The 20,693-nt window shown below is 51.0% G+C and overlaps 1 protein-coding gene and 1 long non-coding RNA gene across 2 annotated transcripts; one reads left to right on the top strand and one right to left on the bottom strand.

Moving 5' to 3' along the window:
- Positions 1–311: 311 nt before the first annotated feature.
- On the top strand, positions 312–20,479 carry CYP4B1 (cytochrome P450 family 4 subfamily B member 1). Its single transcript, XM_020877137.2, has 12 exons — positions 312–530; positions 12,604–12,745; positions 12,927–12,971; positions 13,543–13,670; positions 14,472–14,596; positions 14,891–15,042; positions 15,197–15,303; positions 16,567–16,757; positions 18,486–18,619; positions 19,399–19,463; positions 19,569–19,651; positions 20,056–20,479. Exons 1-12 carry the CDS (start codon positions 357–359, stop codon positions 20,237–20,239), a joined length of 1,530 nt encoding a protein of 509 aa, XP_020732796.2. The 5' UTR covers positions 312–356; the 3' UTR covers positions 20,240–20,479.
- Positions 9,867–11,084, bottom strand: LOC110127075 (uncharacterized). Its single transcript, XR_002310631.2, has 2 exons — positions 10,164–11,084; positions 9,867–10,059 (listed from the first exon to the last, which is right to left on the bottom strand). It is a non-coding gene; the product is annotated as an uncharacterized lncRNA (long non-coding RNA).
- Positions 20,480–20,693: the final 214 nt, after the last annotated feature.

The following is a 20,693-nucleotide window of genomic DNA, read 5'->3' as shown; positions in this document are numbered from 1 at the left end:
GTACCTGAAGCATCCAAGGTGGCTTACATGAAAAGGTAGTCATTATCATGCCAGTGATCATACCAAGAATTGCCTTCTATTTGTTCCTCTAAGGAACCCATTGCCTCATTTCTTTGAAGTCCACTACCTAGTTTTCTTCATTTGAGTTTTGGTAGAAATCAGCCAGGCTGTCTCCTCTGTCATCTGTGAATCTAGAGACTGTTGTCTCTGCCCTGTGGAGCTCAGCCCAGCCTGGGCTGTCTCTGATTGCAGGGCGTGGCTGGAGTGGGAGCTGGCAGGGTGCCTGGGCTCATAGTATAAGGGAACTTGAGGGCAGTAGGAGGCAGGCAGAAACCTGGGCGACTGCGACTCCAGCCATGGTTTTGCTCTCCCTGAGTCTCTCCCACCTGAGCCTGTGGGCTTTTGGACTGGTCTTGGTCTTAGGCTTCCTTAAGCTCACTCGCCTGCTGCTGCGGAGGCAGATGCTAGCCAGAGCTATGGACAGATTCTCAGGGCCCCCCACCCACTGGCTCTTTGGGCATGCCCTTGAGGTAAGTGACTGGGCGGAGGATAGAGAAAGAAACCAGCCTCCTTCCCCTCTGGGAGTCTGGCCTAACCTGCTGGGGGCTATGGAAGGAGATCCTATGCTTGGGCAGAGGAATGGGGTTCTGTGAGCCGTGATTCCAATTCATCTTTCCCACTGGGTCTCCCCTTCACTCTCACTTTCCAAGCTGGCCTCAGGTGGGGGTGGGGAATGGGGGGTGGCATTTAAAACCTGGAATCCAGAAGGGCCACAGACTCCTCCCCATCATTCTGAGGCTCAAGGTTCAGAGAGAGCTCTGCTAAGGACTCAGGGATAACCTGGGGAAAAAATTTTTCTGGATAGTCTGATCCAACTAGGCAATCTCATTTAGAGCTTAACCAGTATCCTCTTATTTTGTACACTGTAAATATTTCCCTTTTTACGGCAGAAAATGGAAGTGAAGGCAGGGACAAGTGCTCTCCCCTGAGAGACCTCCTGAACCATTTAAAAAGTTGGTGCCCCCAGAGGTGGAGTTCTCCCTGCCATGCCTATGGACTGGGTCAGGGGCTAGGCAACTTCCTGGGTTCATATTCTGACTCATCCTTCCCAGTTATCTCAGGGCGGTGGGGACCTTTAACACCCCTTGTCAGGAAGAGCTCTTAGTTCCTACCTCCATGAGGATCTAGAGTAGAGGTTTCTGAACACACAGAAAGGGCCAGCTGCATTGGAATCAACTGGGAGAAGCAGATTCCTTGGCCCCTGAGCCCTGATGACTCTGACATTTTGGAGCTAGGGGTCTGAGTTAAAAAATGCCCCGAAGTGTTTTGATCTGGAGCCAGGCTTGGGAAAGTAGGTATAGCTGCCAGAAGTTAAGGTTTTGAGGGAGGAATATAGACTTCTACTACATCCTGAGTAAACTTTTCCCAGAAGGAATCTAGGGAATTGCCTTTCCTTCATGATTGACACTCAGGATAAGCCTTACCTTTGGGTGGGATCAAGAATGTGATCAGTCGCTCAGTTGTGTCTGACTCTTTGTGACCCTATGGACTGTAGCCCTCCAGACTCCTCTGTCCATGGGATTCTGCAGGCAAGAATACTGGAGTGGGTTGCCATGCCCTCCTCCAGGGGACCATTCCAATCCAGGGATCAAACCTGCATCTCCTGCACTGGTAGGCAGTTTCTTTACTGTTGAACCAGTGGGGAAGCCCAGGTAAGAAGTCTCTACAAATAACTGTCATCTTAGGATGGCCTAGTAACATACCTGAATCCTAGACACACCCAGAAAAGGACAGAAAGGTCTGGAAGATGAATCAGACCCAGGCTCTGCTCTCAAAGAGCTTACTTTCTAGGGGGAAAACAGACACCAGAGCCTTTGCTGCCACCAGGTTCCTAGGGGCTGGGGTGCCTCACCAGTGTTTTGCATCAGCCCCGGGTTTGGTATCTCAGCACTTGTCCTGTATGGTTGTCATCTTCTGTTTGCTTGCTCATCATCCTCACTTGACCGTGAAGATCCGGTCTGAATCTTCCCTGTCTCCTCAGGGTACAGCACAAGCCTCCCCAAAGTAGGTATCACTGTATGAACAGACAGTGAGCATGGGTGAGTAGGGCAGGGTATCAACAGAGGAGACAATGATGGAGAAGACAAGTGGAGGGGCCAGGATTTATCTGGGGGGTGCTGTATTAAGTACAGGGATGTTCTCTACATGGGAAGGTTGAGGTATGACCCTAATGTGGAAAAGAGGCATTCAGGGAGAACTTCAATCCCTTTCCTCTCGTGTCTCCTCCTCTTCTCCTTGCCTCCATCAAAGCTGGATTTGCCAACAGCCTGTGGGCTTTCCTAGGACAGAGACCTTGCTTCGTGAACCCCACATCAGTGCTGTCTGCCCTCTTTCCCCCAGATGCTCCTGCCCTTACCTTGAGAATGTATTAAGGACCTGGAACACAACTTAGCTTTGGCATCTTGGCTCTCACACAAATATCTGAAGGGCCTTGGCGCCAGGAAGGGTGGGCAAGGCCTGGAGAGGTGGTTTCTCTCAGACACAACAAATATTTCCTGGGGAACCATGGCAGGCTCAACACCCCTGCATTCTTCCAGGGCTTGGCACCTCTGCTCTCAGATGAATGGACTTGTCTGCTGATCAGTCCATGACTGATCAGGACATGGTCAGTCTGTACAGAGTAACTGCATGTCTGATTCTCGGGCCTCGTGGTGATGGAAGCAGGAAAGAAAGGAGGAGGACTGGTGGTAAAAGGAAGGGCCCCAGGGGCCAGGAAGAGACGTCCATCAGGATTCACTTCTCCCCTCTTGGCCACCAGTTACAGTCTGTCCTCTACCCGTCAGCCCCCTCAATTCTTAGAATGCATCATCTTGAGGCAGGGGGATTCTTTCAGGGTCTACCTCATCCCACTCTGGGGCCCAGAGAGGACCCAGCACATAATAGGTGCTCAGCCATATTGTTGACTGGAAGTTGGGGCCCCCAGGAGGGGCCCAAGGCTCTAATCTATGTTGGAAGGAGAGAAAGGAGAATGCCAACTCCAAGCCCAGGGCAGGTGATTTCCTGAGACTGTAAAAGCCCTCTTTCCTGGTCCTGCTCATTGCTGGGGACGGTTCCCTTGACCATGTGCAGGTTAGTGAAGAGCGCTGGCCTGGGGATGTGGCTTATTTTCACTCAGTAGACATTGATCATGGGCCTTCACCATGCTTCCTCTCTGTGCTTCCACTTCCTTTTCTCCACATTGAGAAAAGCCTTTTTACCTTGCTGGGTTGGAAGAGGATCGACAGAGATAAAGTATAGGTAGAAGGAAATGGTAACCCACTCCAGTATTCTTGCCTGGAGAATCCCATGGACAGAGGAGCCTGGTAGGCTACAGTCCACAGGGTCACAAAGAGTCGGACACAACTGAGCGAGTTCACTTCATCCTGCAAACTGCTGGGCAGATAGACATCATGTGTCAGTCATCGTAGGCAGACTCTTGTTGCAAAACACAAGGAAGCACTTGCTTTCTTCATCCTCTTCCTTCCTCCTAAATCAACCCAGTCTTCGGGAGCCAGATAAGGTCCTTTTGTTCCCAAGCAGCTAGCATTATTTGACCAATTACTCTGGGTCTGGCCCTATGTTGAGGCCAGAGGAGGAAGGAACAATACTGGAGCTGGGCCCTAGGGGAACCCGGTCTGTGAGAGAGAGATAACACAGCACAGTGTTCCAGATCCTAGGGCCCAGGGAGGGGTTGCTGTGCCGAGACTGAGAAAAATCTGGACGTAGCAGTCCATGAAAGTGCGGAAGGAAGGGAGGAAGATGATACCTATGATGATACCAAAGGGAGAGGCCACAAAGAGCATTGTGTGTTTAAGAAATTAATTTGTTTAACAAATGTTTGTCTCTCAAAGTCTTATATGTGCCTGCGTGGGTAGTTCTGTGCTTCTGGAGGGGTGAGAGAGAGGGCAAAGAGGAGAAAATAAAACTGAAGTGGGGTTGGAGACAGATCACATGGGGCCTCACAGGCCAGGTCAAAAGGCTTTATTGTGAGCACAACAGGGAAGTAGGGAGTGGATTAATGCAAGGGAGTGAAGAGCTCAGATTTGTGTGGTAGAAAGATAAACTTTAGCTTCTGGGTGAAGACTAGATTGGCAGGGAGAGCAGGTTGGAGGCTGGGGCAATGCTGATGGCGTGAGCCAGCTGGATGAGGGAAATGAGAGGCAGAGCAGGCTGTCTTGGTGTTGTGGGCATGGGGGGAGAGGAGGCATTGATGCCTTCACCGTGGCCAGATATGAGATGTAAGGGAGACTCCCTTCATGTACCAAGAGAAGGGGGACATAGGATTGCTCTGGGAGCTTTGTTAAGACTGTGGCATCAACACAGCTGACTCAGAGCAGAATTTGGCAAAGTAACCTAAAGAGAGAAAGGACCCCTGAGCCACAAGACTGCTAGATAGCCTTGAGGAATCAATTTCTGTGTCTGTCTATGTGTAGAAATGTGGAGATCTGAGACCCAGGAAGCAGGGGCTCAGGGGTGGACAGCACCTGTCAGTGTCTGGGTATGGGAACCTTAGGTTCTGGATTTGGGGTGTTTCTTGGCAGGACCTCCCTCCTCCCCACACCAGCCCCCAACCCCAGAACAGCTACATTTGGTTCTCTGAATTTTGGTTAGCTGATTCCAATGTAAAAGTCTCTTCGTGGATCTGCAGGGGAGAGGGGCAGCTTCCACAGGGCGTCTCCCTCAGTATTAATATAAATCTCAGAGAAAACATCATCCCTTGTTTCTGATTGGTATCAGCATGGATGGTGTTTCCATCCGTAGGTACGGGAGGAGGGGCAGATTTGGGGGGCAAACATGCTGTGTTCACATTCAGAAATGCTGAGCTTGAGGGGCCTGGAGGATGTTATGCAGAAATATTGAGGGGGTGACTGGTCATGTTTCTGGAGCTCAGGAGAAAGGTAAGCTGGGATGAGAGATCCATTTAGGAGCCAGTCAGGTAGATGCCAGAGGAGGCAATGGAAGTAGGTAAGAGCCTTCAGGGAGACAGTGCATCTTGGGAGCAGACTAGAGGCTGGACTTTGGGGAGCCTCAGTTTTTGATTAACAAATGATAGGTGAGGAGCTGCTGAGAAGGGGCATCAGGAGAGGTAGGAGGACAACCAGGAGAGAGCTCAAGAGAGATGGGGGAGCTGACCATGTCCCATCACTGCTGGAGAGGTGGGGGCTGAGGCAGGAGCAAGTGGAAACCCTGGAGGCAGCCCATTTGAGGAACTGGGCTATGAAGGGAGGAGGGCAACGGTTGGTAGCTGGAGGAGGAAGCGGAACCAAAGGAGGCTTTGTTTGGTCAAGGGCGAGAGACTTGAACATGTTTTAAATGTCAAATGGCAAGGAGCTGGGAGAGGGTGGGGTCTGTGTTAGGCAAGAGATGAGGGACTGACAGTTGAGGTACCTGAGGGGAGGGTTAGAATCCAAAGGGAGTGACCTTGGACAAGCCCTGGATACCTCCTCTGCTGGAATAGGAGAGAAGGTTGGGAGCAGGCAGTGGTTCTTTAGGTCTGATAGCTGACTTTAAGGGATCTTTTTTCTGAAAGGTTCTACTTTTCTCTGTGAAGCAGAGCAAGGCTGCATTACCAGGAGCAAGGAGCAGAGGGGTGGAGAGATAGTTGAGGAAAAAGAATTTTTTGAGGGGCAGATTGTGGCCAATAATATGAGGCTTTCTAGAAGGTATTTCTGTCAACCTCTGCTCAAATGTCACCTAAGAGAGGGCTTCCTTGATCCTCTAATCCCTTGTCTACAATAGCACCCCTTTTCTGCTTTATATTTCTTCCAAGAGTTGCCACTACCTGAAATTGTATGCCTGATGTATTTGATTCTTGTTGATTTCCTTTCTCCCTACTTGGCAAGTAAGTTTGGGGAGGGCAGGGCTTTGTCCTGTTCACACTATGTCCCTGGGAACTAGCACCAGGTCCTGGCGTTGAGAGTGGGTGCTCCACACCCATTTGTTGAATGTGTGAGTGTATCCCTGGGAGACCCAACTCTGGGCAGCAAAGCCACTCAACAGGGTGAGGGCCAATGTTTACACTCCCCTGGACTCCTGGGTGCCTCTTGGATCTCTGCCCTTCTGTCTTCTTAGGTGTTGGATTGCTTCCTGTGCTCCACTCCAATCTGGTTATTCCTGGTGCTGGAGTTCATCTTTGGTGTTGAAGACAGAGACAGGTGTTGGAGGTCGAGCATACGCAGGCTTTGGGACTGAAAAACCTAGACTTGAGAGTTGTGTGCCACTGGGCAAGGCCCACCATACTTCCCAGCCAATATGTGGTGCTAGAAGAGTTGAGGTGACCTGTGTCAACCTTATCCAAAGCTTCCCAAGCTCCATCTGTTGAGCCAGGGGTTGCTTCCATGTGTTATGCATTCACATATATTCACAGATACATGTGCAGTAGTATACTTGTCTCTGAAAGGGAAGATGGAGGATAAAGTCACTTACTCATCTCTAGAGTTGGGGGAAACCATTTCTCTGCTCCTTGGAGCATCACACATAGATCGCTTCCTCCAAGCTCCCCATGGCTCCCTGCTCATCCTCATAGCTGAATCTCCAAAGAGTTTGTGTAAATTGAGTCTTTTTTTTCCTCACTGATTTTCATGGTTTTTTCAGGGATGCTGCCTCGTCTCAATTTTTGCTTCTTGTCAAGTACTCCCAACCCCTCTGGCTTTGACTACACAGATTTGCTGTCCTTGACACTGCCTGGGGCTCACAAACATGCTGAGTGCTCATGAATCTGGTATGTGTGTGGGGCAGGGCAGGGCGCATGGAGTGGGGAAGACTACAGCACCCTAGGGCATCTAGGAATGTCCATACTGGAGGAGAGCAGACCCAGGAGGATTTGGCCCCCAACTCCCAAGTGACAGTAGAAGCCTGTGTAGCCCCAGAGAGCAGACTGCACACTCATGGGGAAGGCCACAAGCTGGCAGCTTTTAGTTCAGTGACTAAGGAGTCTTTTTAAATTTTTATTTTATTTAATTTTTTTATATAAAAAGGGTTTTAATTTTTATTTTATTTAATTTTTAAATCTTTTTCTTTTTTTGCCACACTATGTGGCATGGGGGAGCCTAGATCCCTGGCCATGGATTGAACCTGTGCCCTCTGCACTGGGAGTGAGGAGTCTTAAGCAGTGGACTGCTAGGGAAGTAAGAATTAAGATGATCCAGAGATGGTTGGGACTACTACATTTTGAAAAGCAGTAAGTTCTTGGTTGCTTGAGATGTTCGAGCTCTGGGGGCAGAAGTTCCCACGTAGTGAAGGAGCTGGGCCAGGCAACTCTGGGTTCTGGGAACCGGAGATCAGCATGACCTGCCTCAAGGGAGCCCCGCAGGCTGAGGAAGAGGAAAGCCCATCCCCTCCCCTCCTTAACAATTTGTTTTTCTGAACTGCTGCCCCATTTTGTGAACAGATTTGTTTGTTCCCCATGGGAGAGCTGTGGCTGCAGCAGGCTGGCTAAGCGGGTTTCTTGTTTCTGGAACACTCACCCTCTGAGATTTGGCTCAACTGACTGACAACTTGGGCAGGCTCATTAAAAGGGGGGGGGAGCAGAAAGTGCCTCTGTCAGAATCCCAGTCGGCCTAACTCCTGTGGAATGGTTCTCTTTTTCTTTGGAACGTACCATTCCCACCCATAAAGAAGGACTGTGGTGTGGCAATGTTGAGATCTCTTTCAGATCTACTCCTCAGAGCAAAACTTCCTCCAGTTCTGAGGAGGCAGGGAAGAGAGTGGTGCCCATGCTTGCTCTTCCCATTCCCTCCTGTTTATTCCTGGTGATGTCTACAGTGGCTGCAAATGTGAGGACGAGTGGCGTGTGGCTCTGGAGCCCGGGTCAGTGAATTATCTCCACGACTTGCTCTTTTCCTGCTTCCTTCCTTTTGGAGAAAAACAAGCTGGCCTAGACCTCAGAGTTCTGTAGGCGTCCCAACTTGGGTCATCTGAGGGCTGATCTGAGATGTCCAGTTAAGTAACCCAGAGAAGCTAGCCAAGAAGCCATGACCCCTTGAAAGAGGATGCCCCAGCCCTTTTGATGGGGCAACCGCTCCACTAGTGGGGCCAGGTACCAAGAGCTATCCTCACTCCAGCCAGGCTCCTGGGGTGATCAAGGGCATGCAGAAGAAATCTGGGTGTGGGGAGGCAGAGCTTGCTTAGGCTGTGTATGTGCTGTGCGTGTGCTATGTGTCAGCATGAGGTCAAATCTTCCGTCCTGGGTGGGGATGCTGCGGGCCAGGGGGATACTCACAGCTAATGAGGAGAAACATGAGGCACAGATGAACCAGATCAGCCAAGGGTTTCTTCCAATCCTGAGATTCTGTGAGTCTGACTTTGTGATTTAAGCCTCTACTTGTCCCCTGTCAATTGAACTTGAGAGGGATGGAGAGAAAGGACACTGTCATGGTAATCAAAAAGTCAGCAAGGAAAACCCAGGAGCACAGATGGAAAAATAAGAAAAACACAGGAGGAGGGGATTATTTCCAGGGATATCAAACAAGAGGGAAGCAAGAAAGAGGTCAGGGACACCAGAAGGAAGGTTCTCTTTTACTGATCGGCAGAGATTATGTTGCTCACTTGTAACCTTTTGGACATTGTGTTCACAAGGACAGTGAAAGTCTTAAAACGCCCTTGGGTTGAACTCAGAATAATGAGTTCAGAGGCAGAGGGGGAAAGGCTCAAGGGGGAGATTACACAGGACTCTACAGATGGCCTGGAAGGAGAGGAACCCTAGAAAAACCACAGATGATTGGCTGGAGGCCAAAGTAGCCAAGCCCAGTCCCCCTTTGGGAGAAGCAGCTTGGTCTAGACAAGGATTCCTGGGGCTAAATTTTCAAATGTCCTGTGTTCTTCTTCAAGGTTGTTTTCTGGAAGATACAACATAGATTAATTGAGTGGGTGAGGAATATGAAAAGAAATTTTACAAGGATGAAAAGCTGGGCCCATCCTTGCACAGACCTTGTCATGAACGGCACACCCTAGGATTGTGCAGTGTACAGTTTATATATCTGAACACAGCAACCCCACCCTGACAGGTTTCAGTATGGGGAAGAGAACGTGGGGCTCTAACCCGAGTCAGAGTACTACTAACCTACAAGCAAAGTGCAAGTCAGTTCACACCTCTGAGCCTCAGTTTTCTCATCTGTAAGATGGGAATAATTGCTCTGTATTAGGTACCTGAAGTGATCTATGAATTCACTCCTGTAGCACCTGACTTATGGGAGATACACAATAATATCTATCCCCTCCCACCCCCTATTTCGTGAGAAAGAATGTGGAAATGAGCAGTGAATCTGGACTTTAGCCAGAGTAGGCAGGCTACGGTCATCTGCGAAAACAAAAAAAAAAATCTGCAGTACTGTTTACCACACAGGAAGTGCTAATGGTGGCCTTTCTTCTTTGACTCCCCAGATTGAGTGAGACTTGGATTGGTTCTTCATGAGATGGCCTATCTCTGGCCAATGTTTAAACTAGCCAGATGCTTTGTATGCTTTCTCCCTCCTTTCTGGTCTTCTTTGTCAGCTCCTTTTTCATTCTGTTCATCCAGCACACTGTTTATCAAGTATACTCTGTATCTGGAGCCCCCTGCTGAGCTCCATAGTGACCCAGGGATGCCCCACACATGATCTGTACTCCTGCGAAACTCACAGCCCACGGGTGGGGTCAGGTCAGGGGTCCTGGGTGTGAGTCACAGGTCTGTTGAGAACCAGCTGTGTGACTAAGCTTCTCATAGTTGACTTGTTCTCAACTCTGAAGTAGGGATTATGATGGTGCCTACCTTATAGAATTTCCTGAGAGTTAAATAAAAGAATTTGCATGCAGCATTAGCTCAGTATCTGAACACATCAAATACTTGGTGAATGCCAAATGTTAGTTTTATTAAATTTTTTGGGTCTTAGATAAAAAGCAAGGCAGAATACGGGTAAGGCCCTGGTAGGGCTGGAGAGGTCCAGAGGAGGCAGAGATGTCAGCTGGTGGAAGGTTAGAGAGGTTCCTGGAGATGTCATTCAGGCTGGATGCCAAGGTACAGACAGAACATCAATGGGCTTTCTTGGGTAGAGAGTGTACGAAGAGCGAGGAATGGTATATAACAAATGTGCAGAGATGATGCCACACCCCAAGAGGTCAACTTAGTTTCAAGCACCCAGACTCACAAGGCTACCAGAGGCACAGTTAGCATCCATCTCCTCCAAGGATATGGGCAGCCAGCCAGCAAGGCGACATCAGGCATTCCTCACAACCTCCACATAGCCATCAGCCACTGTCTGCTCCTCAGGGGCCAGCCAAAGGCAGGGAGACAAGCTCCCCATCCTGGATGTGGGTCAAGCTTGTTTTCGAATCTCCAAGTCCCACCGAATCCCTGTGTCCACTAGCAGTCCCAAGTGTCCTGCAAGGTCATGCACATTACCAGAGTCACCACACTCAGAGAAGCCCAAAGCATGGTGCTCTCATAGGTGTTCATGGTTCTTCCAAGTCCAGATGTTATTTACCTCCCAGCGTTCATTTGGCCATAGCTATGTTGCCTAGCAACACAGTTGATGTTCTACAGTTGTCAAGTTTCCAGGGGAATAGGTTGGAGAGTGTAACTCAAGGGTCAGTTTACCTTGTAACATGAGACAAGGTTTGGTGAATGCTTTTAGTTGGAAGTACCTCAGGGCATGTTCAGACCATACTCTTTAGTGCAATTTAGGGGCATTGAGGAGGAGGATGTGTGCAGGAGATGCAGGGATGAGGCTTGGAGGAAGATATTGGGAATGGGAGGGAAGGTTTGAAGGAGAGGAAACTTCTGGTCAGTCAAGGGTTTCCCTTACCCAGGATCCACATGACCTCAACTAATGACATGCCTGCCTGTGTGTTCATTAATGCCACAGTGACTTGCCCAAGTTCACACATCTGAAAAATAGGGGAAATCAATGTTCAAACCCAGGTCTGTCAGGCTCCAAAGATTGCTGTGAGTTCTTGGGAAGCAACCTCAGATCTCTGTACTTAGGCTCCTCTTACTTCCTTGGTGGCTCAGATGGTAAAGCATCTGCCTACAATGCGGGAGACTTGGGCTCGATCCTTAGGTCAGGAAGATCCCCTGGAGAAGAAAATGGCAACCCACTCCAGTATTCTTGCCTGGAAAATCCCTTGGACAGAGTAGCCTGGTGGGATATGGTCCATGGGGTCACAAAGAGTTGGACATGACTGAACAGCTTCACTTTTCCCTGAAATGGGAAGAATGGTTTTGAGGATGTGACGAGTCAAGCTATAAGGTGCTTAGAAGTAGGCCTGGCACACAGCAGGTTTTTAATGAAGATTAGTTGTTACTATACTGTCTCCCAAACTATGGCGCTAGCCCATGGGCAGGCCACTGGAGAGTTTAAAGTGTACTTCTAAAAGGCTCCTTCAAAATAGGGGAAAATGGATACATAATGGTATACCCCTGAAATGGAATACTAGGCAGTTGTTGGAAACACTGTAAAAAAAGTGAAGTTGTTCAGTCATGTGCGACTCTTTGCGATCCCATAGACCATAGCCCACCACGCTCCTCCATCCATGGGATTTTCCAGGCAAGAGTACTGGAGTGGGTTGCCATTTCCTTCTCCAGAGGATCTTTCCAACCCAGGGATCAAACCCGGGTCTCCCTCATTGTAGGCAGATGCTTTACCGTCTGAGCCATCAAATATCTTAAATAAAAAAGGCATGTCCTGGAAGGGTATTTATCATATACCGCACTCACATAAGGCAGCTCTGGATGAGTAGATGAGGCTAGAAAAACCTGCAAAGTTGGTCTCTCCAGCCTCGTCTCCGGCCACTGCCCCATCTAGTGGCAGCTCTTGGGACACACCACACTTTTTCCTCCGCTAGACACTGCTTGCTGCTCCCTCTGCCTTAAAGTGCTCTCCCTTACTCTTCACACGGTCAGCTCCAGTATCGTCCTTCAGTGTGACCTTGAATGTCCTCTCCAACAAGAGTCCTTCCTGGGTCCCTCTATCTCAGCAGGGTCTCCCTGTTAAGTCTCTCTCCCAGCACTTCATTTATTTCCTTGTTAGTACTTACTACTGTCTGCAGTCATTTTACTCTGTTGACTTGTTTTATTATCACTCTTCCCCCCCTAGAGTGAATGGGAAGGACTATGTTTATCTCATTCCCCTGAGACATCTAGTCAGTGCTCTGCACATAGTGTGTCCTCAATTAAAGAAAAAAAGTGCCCCATGATTTAGGGGTGGAATCGAGGTGATTTTGAGGTGTATCGAACAACAAGATGGAATTATCTTTCTAATGAAAACTTTGATGCTGAAAGAAACCTCTTTTTGGCTGCAGTGGAGATAGGTTGGTGGCAGGTACCAGATGGAAGTAAGTTGACCAGTTTGGGGTTGCTGTGCCCACCCAGGGGCAATAAAGCATGGCTTGAACTTAGAGCAGTGGCTCTGGGGCTGGAGAGAGGACTGAGCCCAGAGATGTGTAGGACTGTGACTGGCTGGGAGGGAAGGGCTGCAGGAGGAGGGAGGGATGCTCCCTGCACCTTCCCGGGCAGCCTCCTCTCTTCCCTGATGGCCTGGCTGGTGATGCTGGGTTCCTGAGTGGCCTGGCCTTCTGTTGCTATTTCAGATCCAGCAGACCGGGAGTTTGGACAAGGTGGTGTCCTGGACTCACCAGTTCCCTTATGCCCACCAACTCTGGCTTGGACAATTTCTTGGCTTCCTGAACATCTATGATCCTGACTATGCCAAAGCTGTATACAGTCGAGGAGGTGAGGACTCCTGGGAGAATTTGGAGCTTCCTGAGAGCAGAGGGCTCGGGATGCCATGTGGGGAGGGGTCCTGGACTTGCACCCTAAGTCTGGGCAGGTGAGGTCCCTACCCTATAAATCACCAAACATCCTCCAGGAATCCCTCAGTCCCCATTTGACCAAGCTTCTCTTTCTGTTATAGACCCTAAGGCCCCAGATTTGTATGACTTCTTCCTCCAGTGGATTGGTGAGTAGGCACTTGCTCTCCCTGTCCTTGGTGCTGGGTGACCAGGAGCCTTCCCTGCCTGATCCCTCCTTGCCCAGTGTCCACTCTTTTGGTTACTCCATCCACCAGACCACCTGGCCCCACGTTGCCACCCTAAGCTCAGCTTCTCAGTAGGAAATAGCGGAGGAGGCAGGAGACCTCCGGGCTGCCTGAGAGGTGGAGCTCAGGCAACTTGTCCTGCCAGGGTGTCCTCTTTCCTGGGCAGGCAGGGCAAAGGCTCTGGGCAATGTTTTAGTGTGAGGAACAGCTTCCTGGAGGAGGTGGCACTACAGGTGATCGGAGGAGATTTTACTGGTGGTGCTGGCTGGGGCAAGGGCCTGTGGAAAGGAGTGTGGAAAGACAGGACCCAGGCTGATGTCACCAGAGACTGTGAGGCTGGGTGACTGAAAGGCAGACCTGGGTTTGGATGCCAGGCTGATCAGGAGGATGGGAGTAGGGTTAGGCAGGGTGGCATGTGCTTGATCCCAGGTTGCCAGGGGTGGGGCAGGATTGTGTGAACTGACTAGCCGTCCCTCTCCCATGCCTTCCCCAGGGAAAGGCTTGCTGGTTCTCCAAGGGCCTAAGTGGTTCCAGCATCGCAAGCTGCTCACACCTGGCTTCCACTATGATGTGCTGAAGCCCTACGTGGCCGTGTTCGCCGAGTCCGCACGTGTCATGCTGGTGAGCTCCCTGTGCCAGGATCCTGGAGCCTGTGCTGCAGGGCCAGCCCCCCGCCCCCAGTTTCTCCTGGGAGAGGGCAGTGAGGGGAATTGCTGAGGCCCGAGGCCCTGTTCTGCCTGCAGCAGCAGTGTGAGCCTTGCTCTGCCTGATATCTACTGCCGGCTGTGTGCAGACAACGTGCTGACGCCCCAAGCCGCCTGACAGCCCCGGCTTTTGTCTCCACCAGGAGACCAGCACTCCCTCTTCCCACATCAAATGGCCTCTGTGAGACCCCAAGAAAGCTCCTACTGTAGCAGACTGGAGGGCTGCCTATATTTGAGAATATTAGGAAGACCTTTCATATCTAAAATGTGTCTCCTCATCCTCGGCCTAGCACAACTGCCTGAAATAATGTCAAGAGTAACTCTGAAATGGATGCTGGGGGTCAGGGGTCAGGAGTTAGGCTCAGAGCCTCACAGCTGGATAATCCGCGAGATACCCTGGGCTAGCCTTTCTGCTTGCAAGAGACTACCCCCTCCCGACCCCCCAGCATTACTGCAGGCCTGACGCACACAGACTGTGCTGGGGAGCTTACCACCTCTTGGCCCTCCTCTTCCCTCATACACAGCTGCCCTGGCTGTGTGCGCTGGGTGAGGCTGCCTGTGGGTTCTGCCCTCTGAGCCTGAACCACCCCCACTCCCCACTCTTAAGAGTAGGATGGAGGCCAAGCCAGGGACACGGAGTCTGTGTGGGGAGGACAGTGGTGGGTCCCGCAGCCTGGCGGTCTCCCTCCCCACATCACCCTCCATCTCTGGGCTCTAGGACAAATGGGAGAAAAAGGCTCGTGAGCAAAAGAGCTTTGATATCTTCTGTGATGTGGGCCACATGGCGCTAGACTCGCTTATGAAATGCACCTTTGGCAAAGGAACCAGCGGCCTGAACAACAGGTCAGGGGGCCCTGGGGGCTGACCATGGTCTCTACCTGGGTCGACTCAGAGGGCGTATGAGGTGACAGGACTCCTGGGCCCTGGTCTGAGGGGGGGGGGGGGTCCTGCTCTAGGGAGCCCCAGCTCAGGTGGAGCTGGGCCTTTCCCATGGCTTTCATGGGAGGCTTGATGGGGCTTCATGGGAGGTGGGGAGAGGACGGGCAGAGAGTGCAGTGCTTGGAACTGGATTCCACTTGCTCGGGGGCTCTGCTGCGGGTCAGGGTTTCAGCATCTCTCCCTCCCTCCACTGTGCAGGGACAGTAACTACTACCTGGCGGTCAGTGAACTCACACTGCTGATGCAGCAGCGCATCGATTCCTTCCAGTACCACAATGACTTCATCTACTTTCTCACCCCACATGGCCGCCGCTTCCTGCGGGCCTGCCAGGTGGCCCATGACCACACAGGTGGGCCTTTCCTGCACCGCCCGCCCACAGGAGGCCTAGGTTCTGGTCTAGCTCCTCCTGGCCCCTGGGGGACCCCTCCCATTGCAAGACCTCTGTTCCCCTATTGGGCAGAGGGTGGGTCCCCAGGCAGTGACACCCTGTGCTCCCGGCCCAGACCAGGTCATCAGAGAACGGAAAGCAGCTCTCCAGAACGAGAAAGAGCGGGAGAAGATACAGAGCAAGAGGCACCTAGACTTCCTGGACATTCTCTTGGGGGCCCGGGTGAGTGTGCAGTCACCCACACTTGCCTAATAAAGTGTCCCTGACATGGGTCTTCAGGCTGTCCTCCTGGGACAGGGCTCCCTAGACAGCAGCAGGGGCTGTTAAGCATCTTTTCCCTCTTTCCCCAGCAAATATGACCTGTTTCTTGTCCTGTGGTGCTGGGCTGTGCTCTGTCACTCAGCCGTGTCCAACTCTTTGCAACCCCGTGGACTGTAGCCTGCCAGGCTCCTCTGTCCATGGGGGATTCTCCAGGCAACAATACTAGAGTGGGTTGCCATGCCCTCCTCCAGGGGATCTTCCCAACCCAGGACTTGGACCCAGATCTCCAGCATTGCAGGTGGATTCTTTACTGTCTGAGCCACCGGGGAAGCCCAAGAATACTGGAGTGGGTAGCCTATCCTTTCTCCAGGGGATATTCCTGACCCAGGAATCGAACTGGAGTCTCCTGCATTGCAGGCAGGTTCTTTACCAGTTGAGCTACCTGGGAAGCCCTTGTCCCATGGTATATATCAGCAAAGGCTCAGAGGTGGGAAGGTGACTGGTGTGGTGCTGGGGAGAGATGTAGTGGCAGGGAGACTGGGTCTACATGAAACAGAAGACCAATTCCAGCCTTCGAAGACTCTGAAGAATCTTAGCAACCTAGAACCTTGGACTTTATACATTACTCATTCATTCATTCGAGGTGGTCATGGCAACCCACTTCAGTACCCTTGCTTGGAGAATCTCATGGACAGAGGAGCCTGGGTGGGGCTAGAGTCCATAGGGTCGCACAGAGTCGGACATGACTGAAGTGACTGAGCACCTGCAGCAACATTTATTTATTCACTCATTCAGTTGGTCCTTTCATTCCACAAGCTCACTGACCCCTATTCTGCATTAGTTCTCATGCTAGGGATGCAGACACTGAGAAAGCCCTAGCCCTGGCCTCCTGACTCTCACAGGTGGCAGGGACAGGAGGTAGATGTTGACAAAGACCTCTTCCTCCTCCAGAAGGCATTGTGTGTGTCAGGTGAGCCAAATTGATAGGACTGAGTAAGGTCACAAGTCATTTGGCCAGAGGGATCAAAGAAGGCTTCCTGGAGTAGGAGTCATCCAAGCTGGCCTTGGGAGAACAGATAGGAATCAAGAGGATGGTCCAAACCCCTAGTCTGAAAAGGAATTTCCCTCCCTCTCCCAGACCTTCATTTGACAGCTACTCTTGTGAGGCCTTGTTGGAACTACCTCACATGCCTTGGGCTGTCCCATTGTGCTTTCCTGACCCAGGATGAAGAAGGCATCAAGCTGTCAGACGAAGACCTCCGGGCCGAGGTGAACACATTCATGTTCGCAGGCCATGACACCACCACCAGTGCCATCTCATGGGTTCTCTACTGCCTGTCCCTGTATCCCGAGCACCAGCGTCGTTGTCGGGAAGAGATTCAAGAGATTCTTGGAGACCGGGATTCCTTGAAGTGGTGAGTGAGGCTGTGGGTGAGCCCAGTCTGTCCGAGGGAAGAGCTGCGCCTACAGGGCCATCCTGGAAACCAGGCGAGGGCAGTTAGCCCTTGTCATCTTCCCCTCCAGATTGTGGCTTTTGAGGGGAAGCTATGCATGGACACAGCCCCGAGCCCTTTCTCTCACCGCAGACCATTTTCAGATGTGTCTTGTAAAGGTGGTCAAGAGGCTGACTTTTAGGTTGGCTCCCTCTGGTGGCAGAACCTGACGACGCTCCTGGGTTCCCAGATAGATCAGGGAGCACTGGAAAGGATTTGAAAACTGAGGATGAACGGAGCTGGGGTAGCAGGAAGAGCTGATTCCCTCTCACCTGCTTTTGGGTGGCCATGTGCAGCCTCTAGACTCCTCTGATGAAGGAGAAAAGGCTGTTGCCCAAACTTCATCACTTAGAAACTTATAACTATTTTGTTTTTTCGTTCAAGCTTGAGCTCACTATCATGACGCTGGTTGATGCTGACCTCTCTCTGGAGAATGATCTTTGGCAATTTTGACTGGCTCCCCTCCTGCCTGTGCCCTCTGCCCCACCTCTCTCTGCCTCTTCCCCTTGGGCTTTCGAGTCCTGTGTTACCTGCAGCCCAGGGATAGGACACAACAGGGGCCACAGAAAATGCTCAGTCGAGGGGAGAAACTTTAGACTCACTGAGGGAGACTGACTTAGAGTTCCAGTATCTGGGATTTGAAGGATGTGGTTTTACTGGTCAGAGGTTGGAAGCGTCCTAGGGTGTCCAGCCAGGTGCCAGATGCTGTTAGGAGTGTGGGGGATGAGGGTGAGTGGCCAATACTGCCCTGGGTGAGTTTTTAGAAGGACAAACTTGCAGAACCAAAAAGCTAGAGAAAACCACAGAGTGGGGTAAGATTGAGCGGCCCCATGTTCAGAACAGAGGAGTCAAAAGGGGTGGGCCCAAGTTGGCTTTCTAAAGAGATGTGTGAAGCTCAGAAAGGCCAAGGGCGAGAGTTGGGTGCTCGGGGTGCTCTGTGTTGGGGAACAGTGTGAACACAGCCTGAAGGGAGGAAGTTGAAACATTTATTTAATTTTCATTTTATTCCATCTCAATCTTGAAGCAACTTAAAGGGCACATTTAATTAAATGTAGAACACAAATGAAAAATGAGGACTGGGGGAATAAACCCTAGAATCTGGGGCTCTGTAGTAAGCTTTTGCACAGTCGTTATAGCTGGAGCACATTTGAGGTCTGAACTTCCTAGTGGCAAGATAGAAATATCTATCCATCTGTCTATCTATCTATCTATCTATATGTAGTTACTCACCCCCTCCAAGCTCGTTATTGTTTGGCATTTATTACTTCATTCGGCCAATGTATGTCAGCCCTAACCCTTTCCATTCCAGCTCCATGGGGAATGAAGCAGAACCTAAAGAACTGTCCCTTGTGGGGTTTCTGTGGGACACTGAAAGAGTGACCTTGCCTTTGATGGCCAGGTGCACACACACCCCTAGGATCCTGTGCTTTCCCTTCCTAGCAGGGAAGATGAGGGAGGGATGGAGAAAAGTGGAGCCAGGCCCCTGCACCTGAGCATCCACTCCACGTCTGGCCTGGACACTTGGAACACTTGTGTCCCTCTGACTCCCTGATGTGTGATGGCGGTGAAGTGGGGATTCTGGCTGGGCCTGCCTTCCTGCAGGACTGTGCTGCTCCCCAGTCCACAAAGCCCTGCTTGTGTTGCTGGCAGGGACGATCTGGCAGAGATGACCTACCTGACCATGTGCATCAAGGAGAGCTTCCGCCTGTACCCGCCTGTGCCCCAGGTGTACCGCCAGCTCAGCAAGCCTGTTGACTTTGTGGATGGTCGCTCTCTGCCTGCAGGTGGGATGGGGCAGATTTCGGGGTGGAACCAGAGTCCTTGTGGGTGCTCTCTCTACCCATGTACCAGAGGGGAGGAGACCAGGCTTTGTGCTTGGCCAGCATCAAAGTCCTAGCTCCACAATGTGTGGGTAATTCCACCAACCTCTCCACCTCTGCTCTGTCTCCTATGAACTGGGGGTGAGAAGGGTCCCTGCCATACAGGGCTGTTGTCAGGATTAAAGAGACAGTATTCATCAGCGCTGTCATGTACCACCAAGCAGATTGTGCCCTGAACAGCTTCAGGAGGCATCATTCTCTTAGACTATAATGCTGTGCAATGTACAAGCTGAAAAACTATGTGTGGTGGCTTTGTAAGGAGTGTTTGACTCTGGATCTGACATATAATAAGCACCCAATGAATGGTAGTTGTTACTACTGATGGCATAATATTATGAATAACTACTTCCCTTGAGAGTCAGTTAAGAGAAAGTAGAAAGTGGGTAATAGTCCTTGCCTGTCCTTCCTCGTGGTGGGGTAGGTTCAGTCCTCTTTTCCTTTTCTGTTCTACAAATGTCTGTGTCAGGTGCTATACCTGGTGCTGGAGCTATAGGAAGTAGGTGTGCTGTTGACCAACACACTTTGATGTGTTGAGGATGGTTATGAACTTTCTGTCACTGGCAGTGCTGAGGGAGGGACTGGTGCTTAGTTAGGGGCACCAGTTAGGGGATTCTGACCCTGTAAGGAGGTGGGCCTGGCTGTTCCAGGACTGTCTGGTCACCAGGCTTCTGCTCTGCCCACAGGCAGCCTGATTTCTCTGCACATCTATGCCCTCCATAGGAATAATACAGTGTGGCCTGACCCTGAGGTATGCCGTCCCTGGGCTCGGGGTTTGGGCGGGGTGGTGTGTGCTTCTGTGGGGTCAGCCTGCCCTGGGACTTGGCAGATATTCAAGCAAGCCTGGTCCCCTCAGGTCTTCGACCCCTTGCGCTTTTCTCCTGAGAATGTGGCCGGACGCCACAGCTTTGCCTTCATTCCCTTCTCTGCTGGGCCCAGGTAAGGAGAGCCCAATGTCCCTGTCCAGAAGTGAGGATGGAGGATGTCATGGAACATCCTTTGGGGGAACTCTGGGATGAGGACGGCCATGCTGGGTGTGTGGTGACCCTGATGTGAGGGAAGTTCAAGGGACCCTCTTCCTGCCATTAGCATACTTGTGTCTTTGGCAGGTGGGGTGGGTGAGTCATTCCAAGAGAGACCCCTAAGTCACAACCCACATTGTGAACCTATCTAGTCTGGGACCCTCACTATGCCCCCAAGATCTGCTTCTGAAGCCCAGGCCAATCAATTGATCAGCCAGTGATTCATCCATAGTGACTGATTTCTGTTGGACACTTAGAGCGCTAATTTTCATCACTCTGGGCATCTCATAGCCTGATGTCATTTTGTGCTGCTCATTGCAGGAACTGCATTGGCCAGCAGTTTGCTATGAACGAGGTAAAGGTGGTCATAGCCCTCTGCTTGCTCCGTTTTGAGTTTGCCCCGGATCCCTCGAGACTACCCATCCAGATGCCCCAACTTGTCCTACGCTCCAAGAATGGCATCCACCTCCACCTGAAGCCGCTGGGCCCGGGCTCTGAGAAGTAGCTCTGCTGAGATGAGGACCCCAGAGAGCCCAATCTTTGGCCTCTTCCTGGATGCTGCCCTCTCCAAGCTGGTTGTAGAGTAGTTGTGTTCCTCTGTAGGCTTGCAGACTAGAAGCAGAATAGGCATCTGATAGACAATCACCTCAAAGGCAATGCCATGTAAACATGTATGTCTATAAATGCTTACTGCACATGTGTTCCTGAGCTCACCCATTCATTTAACAAACATGCTGAATACCTACTTGCTTCTAGATCCTTTATTGATCTCCCATAATTGTCCATCTTTCTAAAATTTACACAGCATTCACATGGAATCTGTGCCTTGGGACTGGTGGTTATGATCAGACACTCATCCACTCCACATGATAGACAGATGGCTTTCAGGGCTTGCCCCCTTCACTGAGATCTGTTTCTTTGTTTAACTTTGTATGTATGTGTCTGGAATATAACAGACC

This window comes from Odocoileus virginianus, chromosome 5, assembly GCF_023699985.2.
Source record: "Odocoileus virginianus isolate 20LAN1187 ecotype Illinois chromosome 5, Ovbor_1.2, whole genome shotgun sequence".
NCBI lineage: Eukaryota > Metazoa > Chordata > Mammalia > Artiodactyla > Cervidae > Odocoileus > Odocoileus virginianus.
This window is presented reverse-complemented; position numbering and strand designations above follow the sequence as displayed.

What these genes read in the sequence shown, in the direction of transcription:
- CYP4B1 (XM_020877137.2), top strand. Translation starts at nt 357, where the DNA reads ATGGTTTTGCTCTCCCTGAGTCTCTCCCACCTGAGCCTGTGGGCTTTT. An exon ending in TGGTCGCTCTCTGCCTGCAG is followed by an intron (nt 18,620 to 19,398) that starts GTGGGATGGGGC and finishes CTCTGCCCACAG; the next exon opens with GCAGCCTGATTTCTCTGCAC. An exon ending in CCCTTCTCTGCTGGGCCCAG is followed by an intron (nt 19,652 to 20,055) that starts GTAAGGAGAGCC and finishes TGCTCATTGCAG; the next exon opens with GAACTGCATTGGCCAGCAGT.